We start from the raw sequence: 19,941 nt of genomic DNA on the forward strand, positions 1-19,941 counted from the left end.
TATGTAAAATTATTGTAAGCCTACATTCTATTGAGTAGATTTTAGACGAGACTACATTATTATAACTCATGTTATCATATCATACGCAAGAAAATAGCGAGCAGCTGCGCAATAAATATTTTTCTTCTCCAAATTGTCTGCACAATCATCTTACCTGCATGTAGAGATACTGCAAGCTAGTCAAGACGTTGAGCGCCTGCCAGGGCGGGCGGGTCAGGCCGTTGGCGGACAAGTCGAGCGACTGCAGCGTCAGCAGGCCGGAGAACGCGCCGCCGTCCAGCGCGTCGCCCAACGAGTTGTGCGACAAGTTGAGTCGCAGCAGCGCGTTCATAGTCGGCCACGTGTTCGCGCGGATCTCGGACACGTTGTTGTACGCGAAATTCAACTCACTGTGTAAGGTAATAAAAGTGTGTTATTAAATTTTGTACTATCTTATAGATTAATAGAGATTGCGGATCTAGTTTGACGTTATTTTGTTTGGTAATATCATGCCGATGTCCGTAATCTGCCGCGGCTAGGGACTGCAATTCGGAAAGCCGGATCCGGTAATCCGGCGGATTCCGCATCATTTTATGGTTACCGGATCCGGTCCCAATATCCGGAGACTGGATCATTGGGCAACCATAAGGACATTTAAAATCTTGTTCCAGGTTGTACAGTATTTGAAGAGTGGTTACTTCGCTATGAAAATCTACACTTATATTATAAATGCGAAAGTATCTCTGTCTGTCTGTCTCGCTTTCACGCCAAAACTACCGAACCGAGTGTAATGAAATTTTGTATACAGATAGTCTAAAGCCTGAGAAAGGACATAGGCTACTTTTTTACTGGAAAAAGGGGTTGTAAGGGGGTGAAAATACGAAAATTTGTTCAAATTAAGTTAGTTCCAAAAAATCATACTAGGTGGCGCCGTGCATCTCTTACGTCGCGCTAACGCTTGCCCAACATCTTTCTATAAGAGGTGGTATCATCCTACATTCGACTTTCGATTTTTTTCGATTGTTATTTCTATTTTACGTTATTTAATAAGTCAGTACTTTATATTAGTATATACAGTGACGTAACCTTAAACCTATCAATGATAAATATTTTATGGGTAAAGTTGTGTAATTGGGGGGCTAAATAAGCTTTAAAATTTGGCATAAAATATAAAGTTTAATTTAAAAAAAATAAAATATTATGTGCACACTGCACAGCTGTATTGATTTAAGGGGTTGGTACCCCTTAAATCAATAAAATAAAATAAACCCTGGTGGGTTTTTTTATAAAAGCTTATGACACCAATTTTGTTGACATCGCGCGCTATAAACTGAAGTCCACGCGGACGAAGTCGCGGGCAACAGCTAGTACTGTATAAATCATCAACAATGGATGCAAAGGCCTTGTTAGGGTTCCGTACCCAAAGGGTGAAAACGGTACCCTAATCATGAGACTTCGATGTCTGTCTATCCGTCTGTCTGTCCGTCTGTCTGTCCGTATGTCTGTCTCCAGGCTGTATCTCAAGAACCACTATAGCTAGAGTTCTGAAATTTTGACAGATTGTGTACCTATATCTGTTGCCGCTATAACAAGAAACACTAAAAACAAAATAAAATTAATATTTAAAGGGGGCAAACGTGATTTTTTTGACTTTTTTTGCTCGATATCAATAATGGCAACAGGTAGGCACTTGATATTTTCACAAAGGCCTTAATTATATGTCTACTTTAATATTTAAGAATAGTAAAATAAAATAAAAAAATTAAGGGGCGCTCCCATACAAAAACATAAATTTTCGCCTATTTTTCCTCTATAACGGTACGGAACCCTACGTGCGCAAGTCCGACTCGCACTTGGCCGATTATTTTTGAACTAATAAGCAAAAAATAGGATGATTTTTGCTTTTTGGTTCAGACCCGATCTGATCCGGCCAGATTTATGGGGAACCGGTTAAATCCGGTCCGGATTGAAAATGACGCCGAATTGCAATCCCTAGCCACGGCCAGATTTGACATAACCCGACCAGATATCAGAGTAGACAGAATGATAGAGTATGCCGACTTAGAACTGATGTTGAAAATTTTAAATTTGACGTATTATGACGAAAATCGTCGCTAGGGTTGTTAACTTGTCACCTACGAATTTAAAACTAAGACATATTCGCTCGACGTGTTCCTCTTTGGTTTGGTATTGTTGTTTGTGTTTTGGCACATGCGATTAAAATTGTCGGAATCCAATTTTGAAAACTTTATTTTTAATATTTAAAAATTTATTATATCAGCCAGCGCGAGGCACATTCCGTTCATAATCCTAGTGAAACCCGACGAATTTGACAGATATTGAAACCTGTCCGTCTCTTTGCAGTCGAACTACTGGTCGTTATGTCTATTGTGCAGATATCTAGGTCCGCCATCGGCCTATTTAAAATCATTTTTTTGACAGTACATAAGTAGTGGCAGCCTCATAATATAAGGGATATTTTAAACTCTTGATAATTTCTAATTTTAACTTGTTCCGCGACCACATATTAGACAGTACTTATATTTATTGTTATTATTTATTTATTACGACTAAACTTACCCTAAACTGATGGGTATCTGCGGTATCCGTTCAAGGAAGTTGTGGCTGAGATCGAGCGTGCGACAGCTGGCGAGCTTGGCGAGACTGCCGCGCGACAAATCGCTCAACTTGTTGTGCGACAGATCGAGCTCTAGTATCGTGTAGATCGTGCCGAACGTCGCCGGCTTGATGTGCTCCAGTGCGTTGTGGGAAAGGTTAAGATATCTGTGAAACAGGTTCATCATGTTAGAAAGAAGAAATTAACAAGATGATTACATACTAATACACTATGATACACTATGGGTACATGTACACTCGTAAGATAATACGCACGTAGCATTCGTGTACGCACGACGTAAAAACCGCTCCTAGCAAGCACGCATATATGCAAACAAGTACGCAAGCTTGCACGTATGTACGCACACACACATACCTCAGCGAGAACAGCGTCTGAAACACGGAATTGAAGATGTCAGTGAGCTCGTTGTGCGACACGTCCACCGTGTGCAGCTCGTACAGCTTGGGGAACGCGTTCTTGGGGATGGTGGTGATGCGGTTGTGCGACGCGTTCAGCACCTTCAGACCCGTCATGTTGTGGATCGGGATCTGTAATTAAAGTGCAAATGATTTTCTACTCACTGAAAAAATTTGTTGAGCACATGAGTTCAGTCTTAGAAGCTGAGCGGATTAAAAAAATACGTTCCTCAAAATAATTGGATTATAAGTGCCAAAGAATTTTACGACATTCACGAAGACTTTGCACTATTTTGCCGGTTAGCGCGGTTCAAAATGGTTTTACTTCACGCGGGCCACTGATAAAGTCTCGGCGGGCCGAGGGTTGAATATAGTGGTTTAGAGTCTAGACACTCACCTGGCCCAGGTCGGTGAACTCGTTGTAGCTGAGCCGGAACTCGGTGGCGTAGGTGTTCTCGTCGAAGGCGGCGCGCGGGATGGTGGCCAGGCGGTTGTGGCTGAGGTCGAGCAGGGACATGTTGTTGCAGTTCACAAAGGCCCCGCCCTCGATGGTGGTCAGCTGGTTGTGGGAGACGTTCACCACGGCCAGGTACAGGTCGGTGAACGCCTGCTTGTCGATCAGCGTAATGTTGTTCTCCGCTAGGTTTATTAGCTGGAAATGGTAAAAGCATATTTTTAAGCGATTGAACGTGAACGTTGATTGAGAGATATAATATACTATCTGTTGCCCGCGACTTCGTCCGCGTTAGTATAGTAGATCACGTCCCAAGTATTATTTATTGTACAAAAATATTCAATGTACAACATTGACTTTCCTACGATTTTATTATATATAGATGTTCCGCGCGGCTTCGCTTGCGTAATTTAGGAATTTCACGCGACCGTACATTTTTCCGCAAAAAAATAGCCTATGTCCCTTAACGTGGTCTATTCTTCATGATTGCCAAATAACATAAAATTACTCCAGTAATTCTTAAGAATCTTAAGATAATTATTTATTTATTTATAGCCATTCTTACAGAGCATTTACACTACTTAACTACTACATTACTATACTATTACATATATTTTATATATATCTAATCCTACTTCTAATATTGTTTATTTGGCATGCTGCTCCGTATGCCATTTGGCAAAGGCCTCCTCCAACCTCCTCCATTCAACTCTGTCCCTGGCTACTCTACTCCAGGTAACTCCCGCTATGAGTTTAAAGTCATCAGCCCATCTTTTGTTTTGTCTTCCTCTTTGTCTTTTGCCGTTTCTAGGGTACCATTCTGTGACATTTTTACTCCATTTGTCTTTGCCCCTTATCAAATGTCCTGACCATTTCCATTTCAGCCGTTTAATTTTCACCGTAATGTCTTGTATTTTAGTTATATTTCTGATTTCATCGTTTCTTACTCGATCCATTTTCTTTATGCCAAGCATGCTACGCTCCATTGCACGTTGACAGGAGATTAATTTGGCTAAGTTTTGGTTGGTAAGGGACCATGTTTGGCTTCCATACATTAAAACAGGGAGAACGCAAGTATCAAATAATTTACTTTTAAGTTTAATGTGTATATTTGGATTTTTCATCACCTCTTTTAAAGTCCAGTAACTCTTCCAAGCATTTCCGACTCTTCTTTCCATTTCCTTATTCATCGTGTTATGGGGTGATATTACTTGACCTAAATATATGTACTCTTCCACGTATTCAATCTGCTTATCCTCAATTGTAACATCGTGTTTAGGACCATTCGTCATTACTTTTGTTTTGTCTAAGTTTAATTCCAGACCGACCGCTTTGCTTTCAGTAGCTAATTGATTTATCATTATATTAATCTCTTCAGAAGTTGTAGCAAACAGAGCAATATCATCAGCGAATCTGAGATGTGTTAGTTTGGTGCCATTAATATTTAATCCGAAGCTATCCCATTTCATGCCCTAAATACCTTTTCCAATACAGCTGCAAAAAGCTTTGGTGATAGGGGGTCACCTTGACGTACTCCTTTCTGTATGTTAAAAGGTTCCCCTTTTCTTTCAAGCTGTATTCTAGTTGTACTGTTTTTATAGATAGTTTTTAAAACTGTAATGCATTTGTCATCTATTCCTTGTTCTTCAAGTGCCTCCCATATTTTTACATGCAGTAGGGTATCAAAGGCTTTGCTGTAGTCAATAAACGCTATATAGTAAGTTAAGCCGTATTCCGTATATTTCTCAATCACTTGTCTCAATGCATGTATATGGTCCAGTACCGAGTATCCGTAACGGAAACCAGCTTGTTCCTCCGGTTGATTTTCATCAAGCACTTTTTCTATCCTAGCTAATATGACTTTGGCAAAAACTTTATAGATGTTTGGTGATATTGGTCGATAGTTATTGATTTGGTCTTTATCTCTTTTCTTATGCAGTAGTTTAATTGTAGAAGAGGTCCATTGTGTAGGGATATATTCGTTTATAAGAATTTCATTAAATAGCCTTGTTAGTGGAGTTACGATATATTGTAATGTCCCTTTTAAAAGTTCATTGGATATCTTATCATCTCCGGATGCTTTTTTATTTTTCTGGCTTAGTATTGCCTTCTCTACTTCACAATTTAGGATTTAATTTTGGGAATCCATGATGTATGGTCTCTTAGATCTCTTAGAGCCCTTTTAATACCTCCTGACTTTTCTATGTAGTGCTTTATTTTACTTGTTCTTTCTTCGTTTCTATGTTTTTTAATATTTTTATTAATTTCTTTGCTAATTTTAGTTATTTCAGTTTTGTTTTCTGTCCTGTTTCTTAACAATTCTTTCCTCCTCACAAGTAATTCTCTGGCTCTTTGTCCTATTTTGTCTTTACATGTAGGTTGATTGATTATTTCGCTGTTAATATACCGAAGACCTTTTTCTATGTTGTTATATTCATCTTGTATATCATAAAGTTTGTTGTTTTTATTTAGACATGCCAAATGTTTAGATATGTTATCAGGTATAGATGGTGGTATTTCTTTTCTGTGCGATTTAAAATGTTTCCTCGGTAATTTAACGTTTAGAAGACTCAGTTTTGCTCGTACAAGGCGAAGATTTGTGTTAAAATTTAGATTATTGATTGTTTCACCATTCTTACATCTTTGTAACTTATTGATGAGGATAAAATCTATTTCATTTTTGTATTTTGTATCTGGCGAGATCCACGTCCACTTTTTGTTTTTCCTTTTTTTTGAAGTATGTATTTGCGATGTATGGGTTATTTTGAAGAGCAAAGTCTATAAGTCTTTGTCCATTATCGTTACGTTTTCCTGTGCCAAATTTCCTTTTTACCGGCAACTCCGTTGTATTCGCCAATTTGAGCATTAAAGTCACCCATAACTATGATGTTTTTGTGTGTATTTTCGAGAGCTTATTATATATGCCTAATTGGTTATAAAAAATCTCTTTTTGGTTATTATCGGAGGCCTCAGTTGGTGCATATATTTGTATTATTGACCATGGTTCATTCAACATTATGTTAGCAACAGCTATTCTTTCCGATATACCAGTAAACCCTTCTATTTTGTGCTGTAGATATTGTTTTACAAGAAATCCTACTCCATATTGACTTTGTGTTTCGCCTTTGTAGTACATAATATAATCATGGTAGGCAAGAATGTATTCCCCCAACCTTCGTACTTCCGAGAGTCCAATAATATCCCATTTGATAGTTGCAAGGGCATGTTCTAGTTCTTTGAGGTGTTCGTCCGTTCTTAATGTTCTGGTGTTTAAGGTTCCAATGAATATTTCCGGTTCTGCTGAGGCTGGAGGGATTTGGTCGTACTCCCCACGGTGACCAGCCGGATTGGGGAAAAGGGTATGTTTTTGTCATTATTTAGTTTTGTTTGAAGTGTGTTGAGAGGGGGCTCTGCCTTTTGCTATTCTGTTTTGTCCGTGATTGTTTTTTGGTTTAATATAGGAACCTATTGTATATGTTTTGTTTTTCTTCGGTACTTGACGTGCATTAGAATTAAGATTTCTATTGGGATTTTTATTTTCAGTTTCGGGAGATTCTGAATAAAATCTTTTATTTGATTGAGATGTTGTAGGGGCTGTAGGGGTATTATTTGTTGCCTTTTTTTGTTGATGTTTGTTTTCCAGGATGACTATTTTATCATACTTAATGATTGCACGTGCTCCTTCACTTCTGAGTTTTTTGAGTTCACTTTGCAACTCTTTCCTTTTCTCCAAAATAGCTGGTGGAAAATCTTCATTTATATACAATCCGTTATTTTGCAGCAGTTTTTTAGAACGAATTAATTGCATTTTCATATTTACAGATATCAGTGTGACCAACACAGGTCGTATGGTGTCATTCTTCTTTCCTAAACGTCTCACGTGATCAATGTCTCTCTGCTCGCAGGTTATTTTCATAGTATTATTTATAATTTGTAGGATGTCTTTCAGTAGATCATCATAATATTTTATTTCATCTTCTCTGATACCAAAAAATAGGATATTTTTTCTTCTTTGTTGTCGCTCCAAGTATTCAATTTTTGTACTCTGTTCTTTCACTTGCTGCTCTAATTCTTCATTTTTATATACACATACATTCAAGCATCTTAAGATAATAAGCTACTTCATATAATTTCCACATTCCACATTTTCCTCTATTTCTTAGCTCCTATTAGTCGTAGAATAATAAAATATAGCCTATGGCCTTCCTTGATAAATAGGCTATCTAACACTGAAATAATTTTTCAAATCAGACCAGTAGTTCCTGAGATTAGCGCGTTCAAATAAGCCCTTTCAAATAATTTCCCCCCGCTTTTTCCACACTTTCCTCTATTTCTTCGCTCTTATTAGTCTTAGCGTGATAAAATATAGCCTATAACTTTCCTCAACAAATGGGCTACCTAACACTGAAAGATTTTTTAAAATCAGACCAGTAGTTCCTGAGATTAGCGCGTTCAAACAAACAAACAAACTAACAAACTCTGCAGAATTATAATATTGTTATTGTACAGACATAAAGTGTTAGACACTATACCCTACTTTTCTGAATTGATCTATGCCAATTTAAGTCTAGCTAGTAATTTCGGAGCTTAACTTAGCACACCGATATATTTACATTGAAGCGCATCAGGCATCATATTATATCTAGCATTAAGATTACTAGTTACCACGTTTCTTATTCGCTTGTAGCGCAGTAATCGTTCTTTTTTTAACCCCCGACAAAAAAGAGGGGTGTTATAAGTTTGACGTGTCTGTCTGTCTGTCTGTCTGTCTGTCTGTTTGTCTGTGTGTGTATCTGTCCGTGGCATCGTAGCATCCACACAGGTGGACCGATTTTGATCTAGTTTTTTTTGTTTGAAAGCTGACATGATCGAGAGTGTTCTTAGCTATAATTCATCATCATCAGCCTGCTCAGTGCTGGACAATCAGGGTTTATCTGGTTCATGAAAGGCCGTTAGCAACTTGTAGTCGTTTGATGGGTTTTATATTTCATTCTAGTTCGTGACATTCGTGAATATACAATGTACGTATACACATAATAATGGAAAGGTGACCTGGTGCTGCAGCATCACCTGGTAATCAATAGGATATCCAATTCCTCGCCAACTTAGAGCAGAGGTTTCGTGTTTGGGCTCATTTTAATTTCGACAACCAGAAAGAAGTAGATAAAGTATAAACAGTAAATATTTACATGCTGCTGCTGCAGCGTCACCTGGATTCTATAGGAACCGAGCTTCGTATGAACCCAAAGTGGAGGTTTCATGTTTGGGCTCATATTAACGGCATCATGGAAAAGGACATTGATAGATGGTAATCATGAGAATATGATTCTGTTGATAGGAATTATTCTGCACTATAACCAACACAAGTTTAAAAAGTATGAAATAAAATTAAATTAAGAAATTAAAAAAAAAACCCCGCCAAAACAATTTTAAAAAGTAATGAAATAATATTTACTGCTTTTAAGTTCAAATAATTCCTAACTTGTGTAAAGTAATATTTTAGTCCATAATTGTTGTCAAGGTGTGTCGGGGGACCGTTAATTTAGATGTTTGATTTCACATAACAAGTTTAAGGATATTCACAGCGATCTGAATCGAGATAGGTAACCAGCGACTAGGCGGTTGTAGGTTGTAGTTTACTTGGCGGTCCACCGACACACCGTGACAACAATTATGGACTAAAATATTGCTTTACACAAGTTAGGAATTATTTGAACTTAAAGGCAGTAAATATTATTTCATTAATTTTTAAAGTTGTTTTGGCGGGGTTTTTTTTTTTAATTTCTTAATTTTTCGCATTAAAAACTATAAATCTATTGAAAGATAAACAAAGTGTCACACTCAGAGACTGTATTTTAATAAAGATTTTGACATGAGCCACATTATACATTATCTGTTAAACTGTTCATTAAATTGAAGTTTAAGTTTTTTTTTATTTAATTTTAATCATCATAGAATGTCTGAGTGCGGCCGTAAGTACTAGATGTCGCTGGTCAAAAAAAGAGTAGACGCCGAACACAAACTTTAAATTACATAAAATATTGGGAAACTTTATATTATACTAGCGACCCGCCCCGGCTTCGCACGGGTACAAAATATACTTAAATAGCCACTGAAAAAAATATGATTAAAACATAGAATTAGAACTTTAGAAAAGGCATTCCATACAATCGTCAGCGCTAAAATGTGTCACCCTCGAAATGAGTGAGCTCACTCATCTGTGACCAGTGCGCCTTAGGACGTGGTAACAGCCGGACGTGTTTATTTCATTAATTCGGCGTTGTTTTTCGCTACATTTTGCTCCAGAATGCCGTCATGTGCCTTTCGATAGTGCAGTAACAAAACGAGGAATACAAATAAAGCCAAAGGTGTAATATTTCACACGTAATTACTAAGATTTTATTAATATTTAAATTATTGTCTTCCATTTTAAGAGAAAAATCATAGCGAAGCGTAAAATGAGCGAAAGAGAAAGTAGTATATGATTTTACTGTAAGACAAAAAAAGACGACAATATTTTCTCGATTCGATTAAAGCGTAAAATGAGAGAAAGAGAAAGTAGTATATGCTATTACTGTAAGACAAAAAAGGACGAGAATATTTTCTCGATACACATTTTGCATGCAAAAACATTGCTACAGTTTTAACGGCATACGTCGTATCTAAGTATTTTGATATCGTTGGATTAAAATCGATTCAGCAGTTTTGATTTAAGTATATTCATTATAGCGGTCGTCCGCGGCTCCGCCCGCTGCAAAAAGCATACCCAGGAAAGACTCGGTCAGCAAAATGATTGCCAGGTCAATTCACAGACTCCGACCACTGCTCCGACACTAAAATCGACGACGCAGTCATTATACGCAGGCTGCACACTTGACACTGCACAGATTGTCGACCTCCCGCACGCGCACCCTGGCCTCGCCTTGGTGACACCCACTATCGTAATATTTTAATTTCGCCATAACTTGTAAACTAAACGTCCAATTTTAATCATTCAAAGACCAAATATTAACTACATAAAATGTACTTAGTGGTGAAATAATTTATTTTGTTAAGGATTATAAGCATGAGTAAAATAAATGCGCTTAAATATAGTCCAAAAAAAAATCAAGAGTTTTAAATAAAACAATGGTTGCTGTGCCTCACTTGACATAGATAGGTATAGTGTGTCGCGGACATTTTTATAGTTATTTATAAGATCTACATTTACTTAGAACATTGTATGGTTCTATATTTTATAGTTTAGGAAGCGTACGCAAAATAAGTGAATTTTCTGGTTGTTTCCGTAAAACTGAAATATCTTACGGAACCCTAAATTTTCCATAACAAAAAGTAGCCTATGTTACTCGTAAATAATGTAGCTTTCAAATGGTAAAAGAATTTTTAAAATCGGTCCAGTAGTTTTATATATATATATATATATATATATATATATATATATATATATATATATATATATATATATATATATATATATATATATATATATATATATACTACACTTACTGGATATATATATATATATATATATATATATATATATATATATATATATATATATATATATATAATTGGAATCTCGGAATCGGTTCCAACGATTTTCATGAAATTTAGTATATAGGAGGTTTCGGGGGCGATAAATCGATCTAGCTAGGAATCATTTTAAGAAAATGTCATTTTATTTGTGTTTTATCGAATACCGAGCAAAGCTCGGTCAACTAGCTAGTATATATTATATTATATAATATATATAATATAATAATATATAATATAATAATATATAATATAATAATATATAATATTAGTATAGATGGGCTCACAAAACACCTACTGTAATCGTACCTCAGCATATTTGACTGCCTGGAACATCTGGTAGTCGACCTTGGGTATGAAGTTGCGGGCGAGGTCGACGGTGCCGATGCGCGTCACCGCCGAGAAAGTGCCGCGACCCACCTCCGAGATCTGGTTGTCCTGGAGGTATAGACGCCTGGAGAGAAATAGTCAATGAGTGACACAATTTTATGACCCGTTATGAATCAACTGAAGTCTTCGTTGGTGAATAAATAACGCCTGGACTTAAACTTCTTTGTATAAAACCTTTATCTGATAAAGTCCTGTAGCATTATTTCATAACGTGTTATCGTTGCATAATAATTCTTTATTGTTTTTTCCGAGATAAAGGAAGAGATCCTGTGTGCTCCGCAACCAGGCTTTAATAAAAAAATGAGAGGTGTCAAGGGACACCCGGATGGAACGAAGTTTTAAATTTCCCGCCAGTCGACATCATCGCCACATTAACGCCCTCTGCCACTACTTCGCAGGTACTAAAATAAGTGTCGGTCAAAACGTGTCGCTCCGTCTAGCCTCCTTTCGCGACGAGCGATAAAGAACTTCGTTCCGAAACTTAACAAATTATGTACGCATTGTAGATATTATTAAATTATCTACTCTCGTAGCGTCCTACCGTCTACACTCTACCATATTAACAGATTTTACAAACAATAACATCATATCGCTTGACTTGGAAAAATTAAATACTCGATTGTATCTCACCTCAAAAACCTCATTCCCTTGAAGCTGTTGATGTCGAGTTTCTTGATCCTGTTGTTGTCCAGGTGCACCACCTTGATGAGAGTGTTGCGCGCGAACATACCCCTGTAAGCACACAAATTACGATGCAGACATCTGGTGCCTTACTCCCGAAACTGATATCGATTTCGATTTTCGATTTCAACGGTTTTTTGACACTTTAGACATCTAAAATATGTCAAAAAAATGTCAAAAAACCGTTGAAATCGAAAATCGAAATCGATATCAGTTTCGGGAGTAAGGCACCTGCTTATTGTCTTTCAATGATACTACTATGATTGATGAACATTTTGACATTATATTTTCATAATAATTATATTTTCCGAGTAGTTCTTCGTCTATTCAAAGTTATTTAATCGTTAAATGCAGCCGTTAGCCTTTTTGCGATACAAAGAATATCATCATAGGCTGTGTTCACATTGACCAATTGATGATTTTGGAGCTGGAGCCTGGAAGCGTGGAGTGTACCTGGGTATCTCCGGTATGAGGTTGTGGCTGGCGTTACACCAGCCCAGCTTGCTGAGGTCGCCCAGGTGGCTGCCGTCCAGCTATGTTGTTGCAGCTGGAAGCGTGCTGGAGTGTACCTGGGTATCTCCGGTATGAGGTTGTGGCTAGCGTTACACCAGCCCAGCTTGCTGAGGTCGCCCAGGTGGCTGCCGTCCAGCTATGTTGTTGCAGCTGGAAGCGTGCTGGAGTGTACCTGGGTATCTCCGGTATGAGGTTGTGGCTGGCGTTACCCCAGCCCAGCTTGCTGAGGTCGCCCAGGTGGCTGCCGTCCAGCTATGTTGTTGCAGCTGGAAGCGTGCTGGAGTGTACCTGGGTATCTCCGGTATGAGGTTGTGGCTGGCGTTACACCAGCCCAGCTTGCTGAGGTCGCCCAGGTGGCTGCCGTCCAGCTATGTTGTTGCAGCTGGAAGCGTGCTGGAGTGTACCTGGGTATCTCCGGTATGAGGTTGTGGCTGGCGTTACACCAGCCCAGCTTGCTGAGGTCGCCCAGGTGGCTGCCGTCCAGCTTCGTTATGTTGTTGTAGCTGGAAGCCATACTACAGTTAAGTATAGATAAATGGTTTTTGGTCGCGGCCTGCCCCGCACGTAATTGTAAGGTAAAGTTAAAGTGAATGTCCAAGGCACATATGTGAAATTTTATTTAGAACTAGCTATGCCCCGCGGTGTTACCCGCGGTTTAAGCGATATATCATAAAAAACTATGAAAAGTACTAATAATAGGGTCAAAACGGGACGACACATGGTTCTATAACGGTTTATGGTAGTGATGATGATTAAGATGAAGGTAACTTGCATAGTAGCATATGCTTTCCGCTCTTAAAACAACGTCGAAACTCCCAAACTTGTATCTCTAAAGAATCAGGAGTTCTCTCAGCACCTTCCGAACCATGGTATACCTTGGTGAAAAATCTTACTTGTTGGTAGCATATGCTTTGAATACGGTTTACGGTTTAAGACTTTATTTCTCACAAAATAATTTTACAAATTATTATACACGGCGAGAAACACGTGTTACAAAAATAAATTGAGTGATACATTTGGCAAACACTTCCTAAGTATAGACATTTACATTTTTTGTCTTTTACATGTTCTCACAAAACATTACATTTATCATCACTATTTCAAAATTATACATCATACATTCTCTGGAAAACAAACATTACATATTTTATCATTCATCACTATTTCAAAATTATTCATCATACATTTTCTGAAAAACAAACATTACATTTATCATTCATCACTATTTTAGAATTATACATCATACATTCTCTGGAAAAACATTTTATTATAATTATTATTTTTTTTATATAGGATCATAGAATACTGTAGTTTATTACTATTTTACATTCATTTAATTAATATCAGTTAGTACATAAAATTTAAGTTTCTTTTTGAATAATGGCAGTGATTTTATTTCTTTTATATCTTTAGGCAAGCTATTATACATTTTGGCACCTTCAAACACAATATTTTTAATCCCATAGTTGGAGCGTGGTGTATATAGATTTATATTATTTGCATTTCTCAAGTGTCGAGTGTGGATTTGCGACTTTTTAGTAAAGATGATTTGTGAGTGGATGTCTTTGGTTAATATTTTTCTTATTAGTAGGCAGGTGTGGAATTTATGTATTTGTTTTACAGTCATTAGTTTAAGTCTTTTGTAAATAGTTTTAGTAGGTGTCATGTAATCATAATTAAAAAGAGTTTTTATAATTTTATTTTGCTTTATTTGTAGTTTTTTAATATTTTCAAGTGTAGTGGATCCCCATACTTCAATCAAGTAGGTAAGGTATGATTTGATGAGTGAATTGTATATTAGATATTTTATGTTAATTGGGAAACAGTGTGTATTATTCTTAAGAACACCCATCAGCGACGACAGTTTGTTACATATTTTATTTATGTGCGGTTTCCAAGTGAGATGATTATCGAGAGTTAAGCCAAGATATTTCTCTGATTCTACTTTTGTTATCATTTCCTTGTCAATTGTTAACGGTGTAAAACTACCTAGTTTTTTATTTTTTGACGAAAAAATAATTTAATTAGTTTTTTTGACATTAATAGTTAGCAAATTATACTTGAACCATTCATTAAGCTTATTTAAATCTTTCTGGGCTTGTGAAACTAGAGAGTCCAGTTTTCGTCCAAAGTAAAAGAGACAGGTGTCATCTGCGTATAGAGTTGTATCAGCCATTAGCTTTAGGTCTTTTATGTTATTAATATATATTAAGAAAAGTAGGGGTCCGAGAATTGATCCTTGTGGGACTCCGCAAGATACTGGATTAGTACTACTCAATGTTTCGTCTATTTTGACTGCCTGCTTTCTATTTATTAAATATGATTCTATTATTTTGTAAGCCGTGCCTTTTATACCAATCTTTTTTAATTTATGTTGAAGAAGTTTATGGCTGATTGTGTCGAAGGCCTTTTGTAGATCTATGAATATTCCAAGAGCCAGTTGTTTTTTATCAATAGAACATTTAAGTTTTGTTATTAGGTCGATACAGGCTGACAAAGTATTAGATTTATTCCTGAAACCATACTGTTTTGAGTAAAGGATATTGTGAAAATTTAAGTATCTCATTAGCGTAACGTATATCACTTTCTCTAATACCTTTGATAATACTGGAAGGACTGAGATGGGGTGATAGTTTCCAGGTTCAGACTTTTCGCCTGCCTTGAAGATTGGGGATACTTTTGCCACCTTTAGTGAATCTGGAAATTGGCCCCTTTCGAGACAGTCATTTATGCAATTTGTAAGTTCAGTTATGATCACCTCTTTCACACACTTAAGAGCCTTACATGAGATCCCATCAAGTCCTGTAGCAGTATTTGTTTGTAAGCTGTCTATTATTTTACTAATTTCTTGAGTTGACGCAGCCTCGAAAATAGTCATACCCGTTTTCTTTAAGCATTGTCTTGTAATTTTTAGTGCGTTGGTCCCTTTTTAATAAATTATAATTAAGATCTCCAAATGTTATACATCGCTTTCTTTTTTGCAGCTGGGTGGAGTATGTTTCCAGAAAGTCATTATTGTTAGTCCTTTCAGGTTTATAGATTTATAGAATACTGCTCACGAAACCGAAGATACTACATATTTCCATATAAATTTTGAGGAGTTCCCTCGATTAATTATGGATCTCTTCATCAGGTCACCACTTTTATAAATATGGTACCAAATTGGGATAATAACCTATACACCAAAAGAAAAATTTTGAAAATTGGTTCAGAAATGGCGGAGTAATCGTTGAAGATAAAAAAACGAACATAACACCTCCTCCATTCGAAATGGAGGAGGTGTTATGTTCGTTTTGTTATTAAGTCGGTTAAAATTGTAGCCTTTGTGTTATTCTGATGTTTAAGCTATATTATTGTAAAGTTTCATTAAAATCCGTTCAGTAGTTTTTGCGTAACAGACATCCATACATCCAAACAAACTTTCGCCTTTATAATATGTATTAGTAGGATCTCGGGTTTAATAAGAATATTCTTTCTTAGGTATTACCTTATATCCAGCATCTCCACATCTCGCAGCCCTTTGAACTGGCTCCGTTTGAGCGTGGCCAGTCTGTTGCCGTGGAGGTCTAGCCCCTTTAGCTTCTTGAGATTCTAAGCCGAGATTTCAAGATTAGTAACATTGTAATTCTCTCTCGAAGGCGACATGGTCTCGAAATCAGCGGGCGGTGAGGCGGGAGCAGCGCGTTATGTATATTATGGATAAGCCGTCTAGTACGCCGCGCACCGTTCGCCGCTAGACGGCTTATCCATATAAATCTATGCATCGTCGCACGTCGCTATCGTCACGCGTCGCTGCTGCTTCCGCCCCGCTGCCCGCTGATTTCGAGACTGAAGCCTTAGATAATTAATTATAGCTCATGTCACCTTTAAAAAACGATTTTTGTTCAATCAACAAAACTTGGTTGACTACGGTACCCTAAAACGAAACCTTAACCAGCTGATTTTTTGTATATTTGTAGGTTAATAGTTATATAATTTAAAAGTAACATTGTCCTACAAATAGAACAATCCATATTTTAGGACCATCAAATCAAAGTATGAAATCCTTTCTATATCTGTTAGCTACCACTTTCAACTTTCAAGATTTTTCGCAGATAAAAAGTTGTTTGTCTTATGAAAATGAAGCTACTCACAAAAGAATTAGCTTGTTAGTAATAAAAAAAAATTGTTCTAGGGCTCCCTCACTATGTATTTTTCCCTATAAAGATTAGCCTAATAGTTACACCTGCATCTAAAGTCTAAACTATTACCGTGACTTACAGATAACAGGATCACAAACTTAGACCTTTATAATAAACTAGCTGTATGACCGAGCTTTGCTCGGTATTCAATAAAACACGAATAAAATGACATTTTATAAAAATGATTCCTAGCTAGATCGATTTATCGCCCCCGAAACCCCCTATATACTAAATTTCATGAAAATCCCCGAGATTCCAATTCGCACGGGTGGACATTAAGATATAAGATAAAAATAGTGTGAAGTGTGATAATGTATTATACAGTTATACCTGGAACGCCTCCACAGGTATGTCACTCAGCATGCCATTGACGAGATGCAGGCGCACTATGGTGCCGGCGGCCTGGCTGCCCGCGAATATGTCCTTGCTCAGCGACGTCATGCGGTGACCGTCTATTGACAGCACGCTCAGGTTGCCTAAGATCTAGACAAACAGGCAAGTTAAAAAATCAATACATGGCAAAGCTGCTTCTTTTTTAGGGTTCTGTACCCAAAGGGTAAAAAAGGTCCATATTACTAAGACTTCGTTGTCTGTCCGTCTGTCTGTCTGTCTGTGTGCCTCCAGGTTGTTAGTCAAGAACGGTAATAACTAGAGAGTTGAAATTTTCACAGATTATGTACACTAGCTGTTTGACCGAGCTTTACTCGGTATCCGATGAAAATGACATTTTCTAAAAATGATTCCTAGCTAGATCAATTTATCGCCCCCGAAACCCCCTATATACTAAATTTCATGAAAATCGTTGGAGCCGATTTCGAGATTCCAATTATATATATATATATATATATATATATATATATATATATATATATATATATATATATATATATATATATATATATATATATATATATATATATATATATATATATATATATATATATATATATATATATATATATATATATATATATATATATATATATATATACAAGAATTGCTCGTTTAAAGATATAAGATACTAGCGGCCCGCCCCGGCTTCGCACGGGTGGACATTGGTTTTTAAATATATTTTTTTCAATCTTTATTTTATAGTCAATCTTTATGTTAAGCAGAACATAAAAATGGTTTACACTATTTAGCCTGTAACTACTATATTATAATTGTTATACAAATTTTTATTGTATTTTTTTTATATTTTAAGTGTTATGTTTGATTATTTTATCCTTACCTACAGAAGATACTATTATTTATACTATTTTGCAATCTACACTACTATTATAAAGAGGAAAGATTTGATTGTTTGTTTATTTGTCATGAATAGGCTCCGAAACTACTGGACCGATTTGAAATCGCAGACACAATAGATCTTCAATAATTGTTATGCTGGCAGCCGGCTGCCGCTATTGGAGATTTATAGTTATAGAAATTAATTATAATAGCAATCAAAAATAATAGTCATTCAAAACGTAATGAATTAATAAAGCACTATAATATTATACCATCAATGAAGCGGCACCCGGCTGTCGCATAACTATTATATTATAAATCTATTGTGTCTGCGATTCCCATGATCGAGGTAATAATCTATACTAATATTATAAATGCGAAAGTATCTCTGTCTGTCTGTCTCGCTTTCACGCCAAAACTACCGAACCGATTGTAATGAAATTTTGTATACAGATAGTCTAAAGCCTGAGAAAGGACATAGGCTACTTTTTTACTGGAAAAAAGGGTTGTAAGGGGGTGAAAATACGAAAATTTGTTCAAATTAAGTTAGTTCCAAAAATTCATACTAGATGGCGCCGTGCGTCTCTTACATCGCGCTAACGCTTGACCAACATCTTTCTATAAGAGGTGGTATCATCTTTACATTCAAGTTTCAATTTTTTCGATTGTTATTTCTTTTTTACGTTATTTATTTCTTTTTTACGTTATTTAATAAGTCAGTACTTTATATTAAATACAGTGACGTAACCTTAAACCTATCAATGATAAATAGTTTATGGGTAAAGTTGTGTAATTGGGGGGCTAAATAAGCTTTAAAATTTGGCATAAAATATAAAGTTTAATTTTAAGAAATGAAATATTATGTGCACACTGCACAGCTGTTTTGATTTAAGGGGTACCAGGGTTTTTTTATAAAAGCTTTTGACACCAATTTTGTTGACATCGCGCGCTATAAACTGAAGTCCACGCGGACGAAGTCGCGGGCAACAGCTAGTAATTAATATTTACGTGGACTCTCCGGGCGAGCACACCCGCGCGGCGCGCCTTGACGACGCCCAATTCGCAACGTGCAGCAGAAATCGTAATATTTTAATTTCGCCATAACATTAAAACCAAACGTCCAATTTTAATCATTCATAGATCAAATATTATCTACATTAACTGTACTTAGTAATGAAATAATTTATTTTGATAAGAATTAATGCCATGAGTAAAATAAAGGCATTTAAATGTAGTCCAAAAACATTTCAAGATTTTTTATTTAAAAAATGGTTATTGTGCCTCACTCAACATAGATAGGTATAGTGTGTCGCGGACTTTTTTGTAGATATTTAAAAGATCTACAATTACTTAGAACATTTTATGGTTCTATCTTTTATAGTTTAGGCAGCGTACGCGAAAAAAGTAACATTTCTGGTTGATTTTTTACACCTTGCGTCCGAAAATCCCAAATATCTTACGGAACCCTATTTTTTTCCAAAATAAAATATGTTCAGCAGAATTAATGTAGGATTCCAATGGTAAAAGAATCTTTCAAATCGGTCCAGTAGTTTCGATGCCTATTCAAGACAAACAAACAAACAATCAAATCTTTCCTCTTAATAATAGTAGTGTAGATGTTGCTGCTATAACAACAAATACTAAAAACAAAATAAAATTAATATTTAAGGGGGGCTCCCTTACAACAAACGGTACTTGAATTTTTATATGTGTACTTTAATATTTAAAAATCATATTAAAATAAAATTAAAAATTCCCATTAAAAAAAAACACAATTTTTGGTCTAATTTTGCTCTATTATGGTACGAAACCCTACGTGCGCGAGTCCGACTCGCACTTGGCCGATTACTATTATTTAAGTTTATTTACCACACAAGATGACATGTTTCGTTGCAATAACGGCCATTGGTGGAAAGCCAGCTCTTTTTTTTAAAAGCTTCTTGTGTA

The 19,941-nt window shown here is 36.3% G+C and overlaps 1 protein-coding gene across 1 annotated transcript in view; it reads right to left on the reverse strand.

Moving 5' to 3' along the window:
- LOC121734932 (chaoptin) overlaps positions 1 to 19,941 on the reverse strand; it is a 29,342-nt gene that overhangs the window by 5,250 nt on the left and 4,151 nt on the right. Inside the window, exons 4-12 of the mRNA XM_042125580.1 lie at positions 17,095 to 17,247; positions 16,071 to 16,174; positions 12,988 to 13,086; positions 12,020 to 12,121; positions 11,309 to 11,453; positions 3,410 to 3,664; positions 2,972 to 3,144; positions 2,560 to 2,763; positions 155 to 389 (exon numbers count right to left, since the gene is read on the reverse strand). Of these exons, the coding sequence (XP_041981514.1) occupies positions 155 to 389; positions 2,560 to 2,763; positions 2,972 to 3,144; positions 3,410 to 3,664; positions 11,309 to 11,453; positions 12,020 to 12,121; positions 12,988 to 13,086; positions 16,071 to 16,174; positions 17,095 to 17,247 (1,470 nt within the window). The remainder of the gene's footprint in view (positions 1 to 154; positions 390 to 2,559; positions 2,764 to 2,971; positions 3,145 to 3,409; positions 3,665 to 11,308; positions 11,454 to 12,019; positions 12,122 to 12,987; positions 13,087 to 16,070; positions 16,175 to 17,094; positions 17,248 to 19,941) is intronic.

This window comes from Aricia agestis, chromosome 2 (assembly GCF_905147365.1).
Source record: "Aricia agestis chromosome 2, ilAriAges1.1, whole genome shotgun sequence".
In the NCBI taxonomy this organism is placed as follows: domain Eukaryota; kingdom Metazoa; phylum Arthropoda; class Insecta; order Lepidoptera; family Lycaenidae; genus Aricia; species Aricia agestis.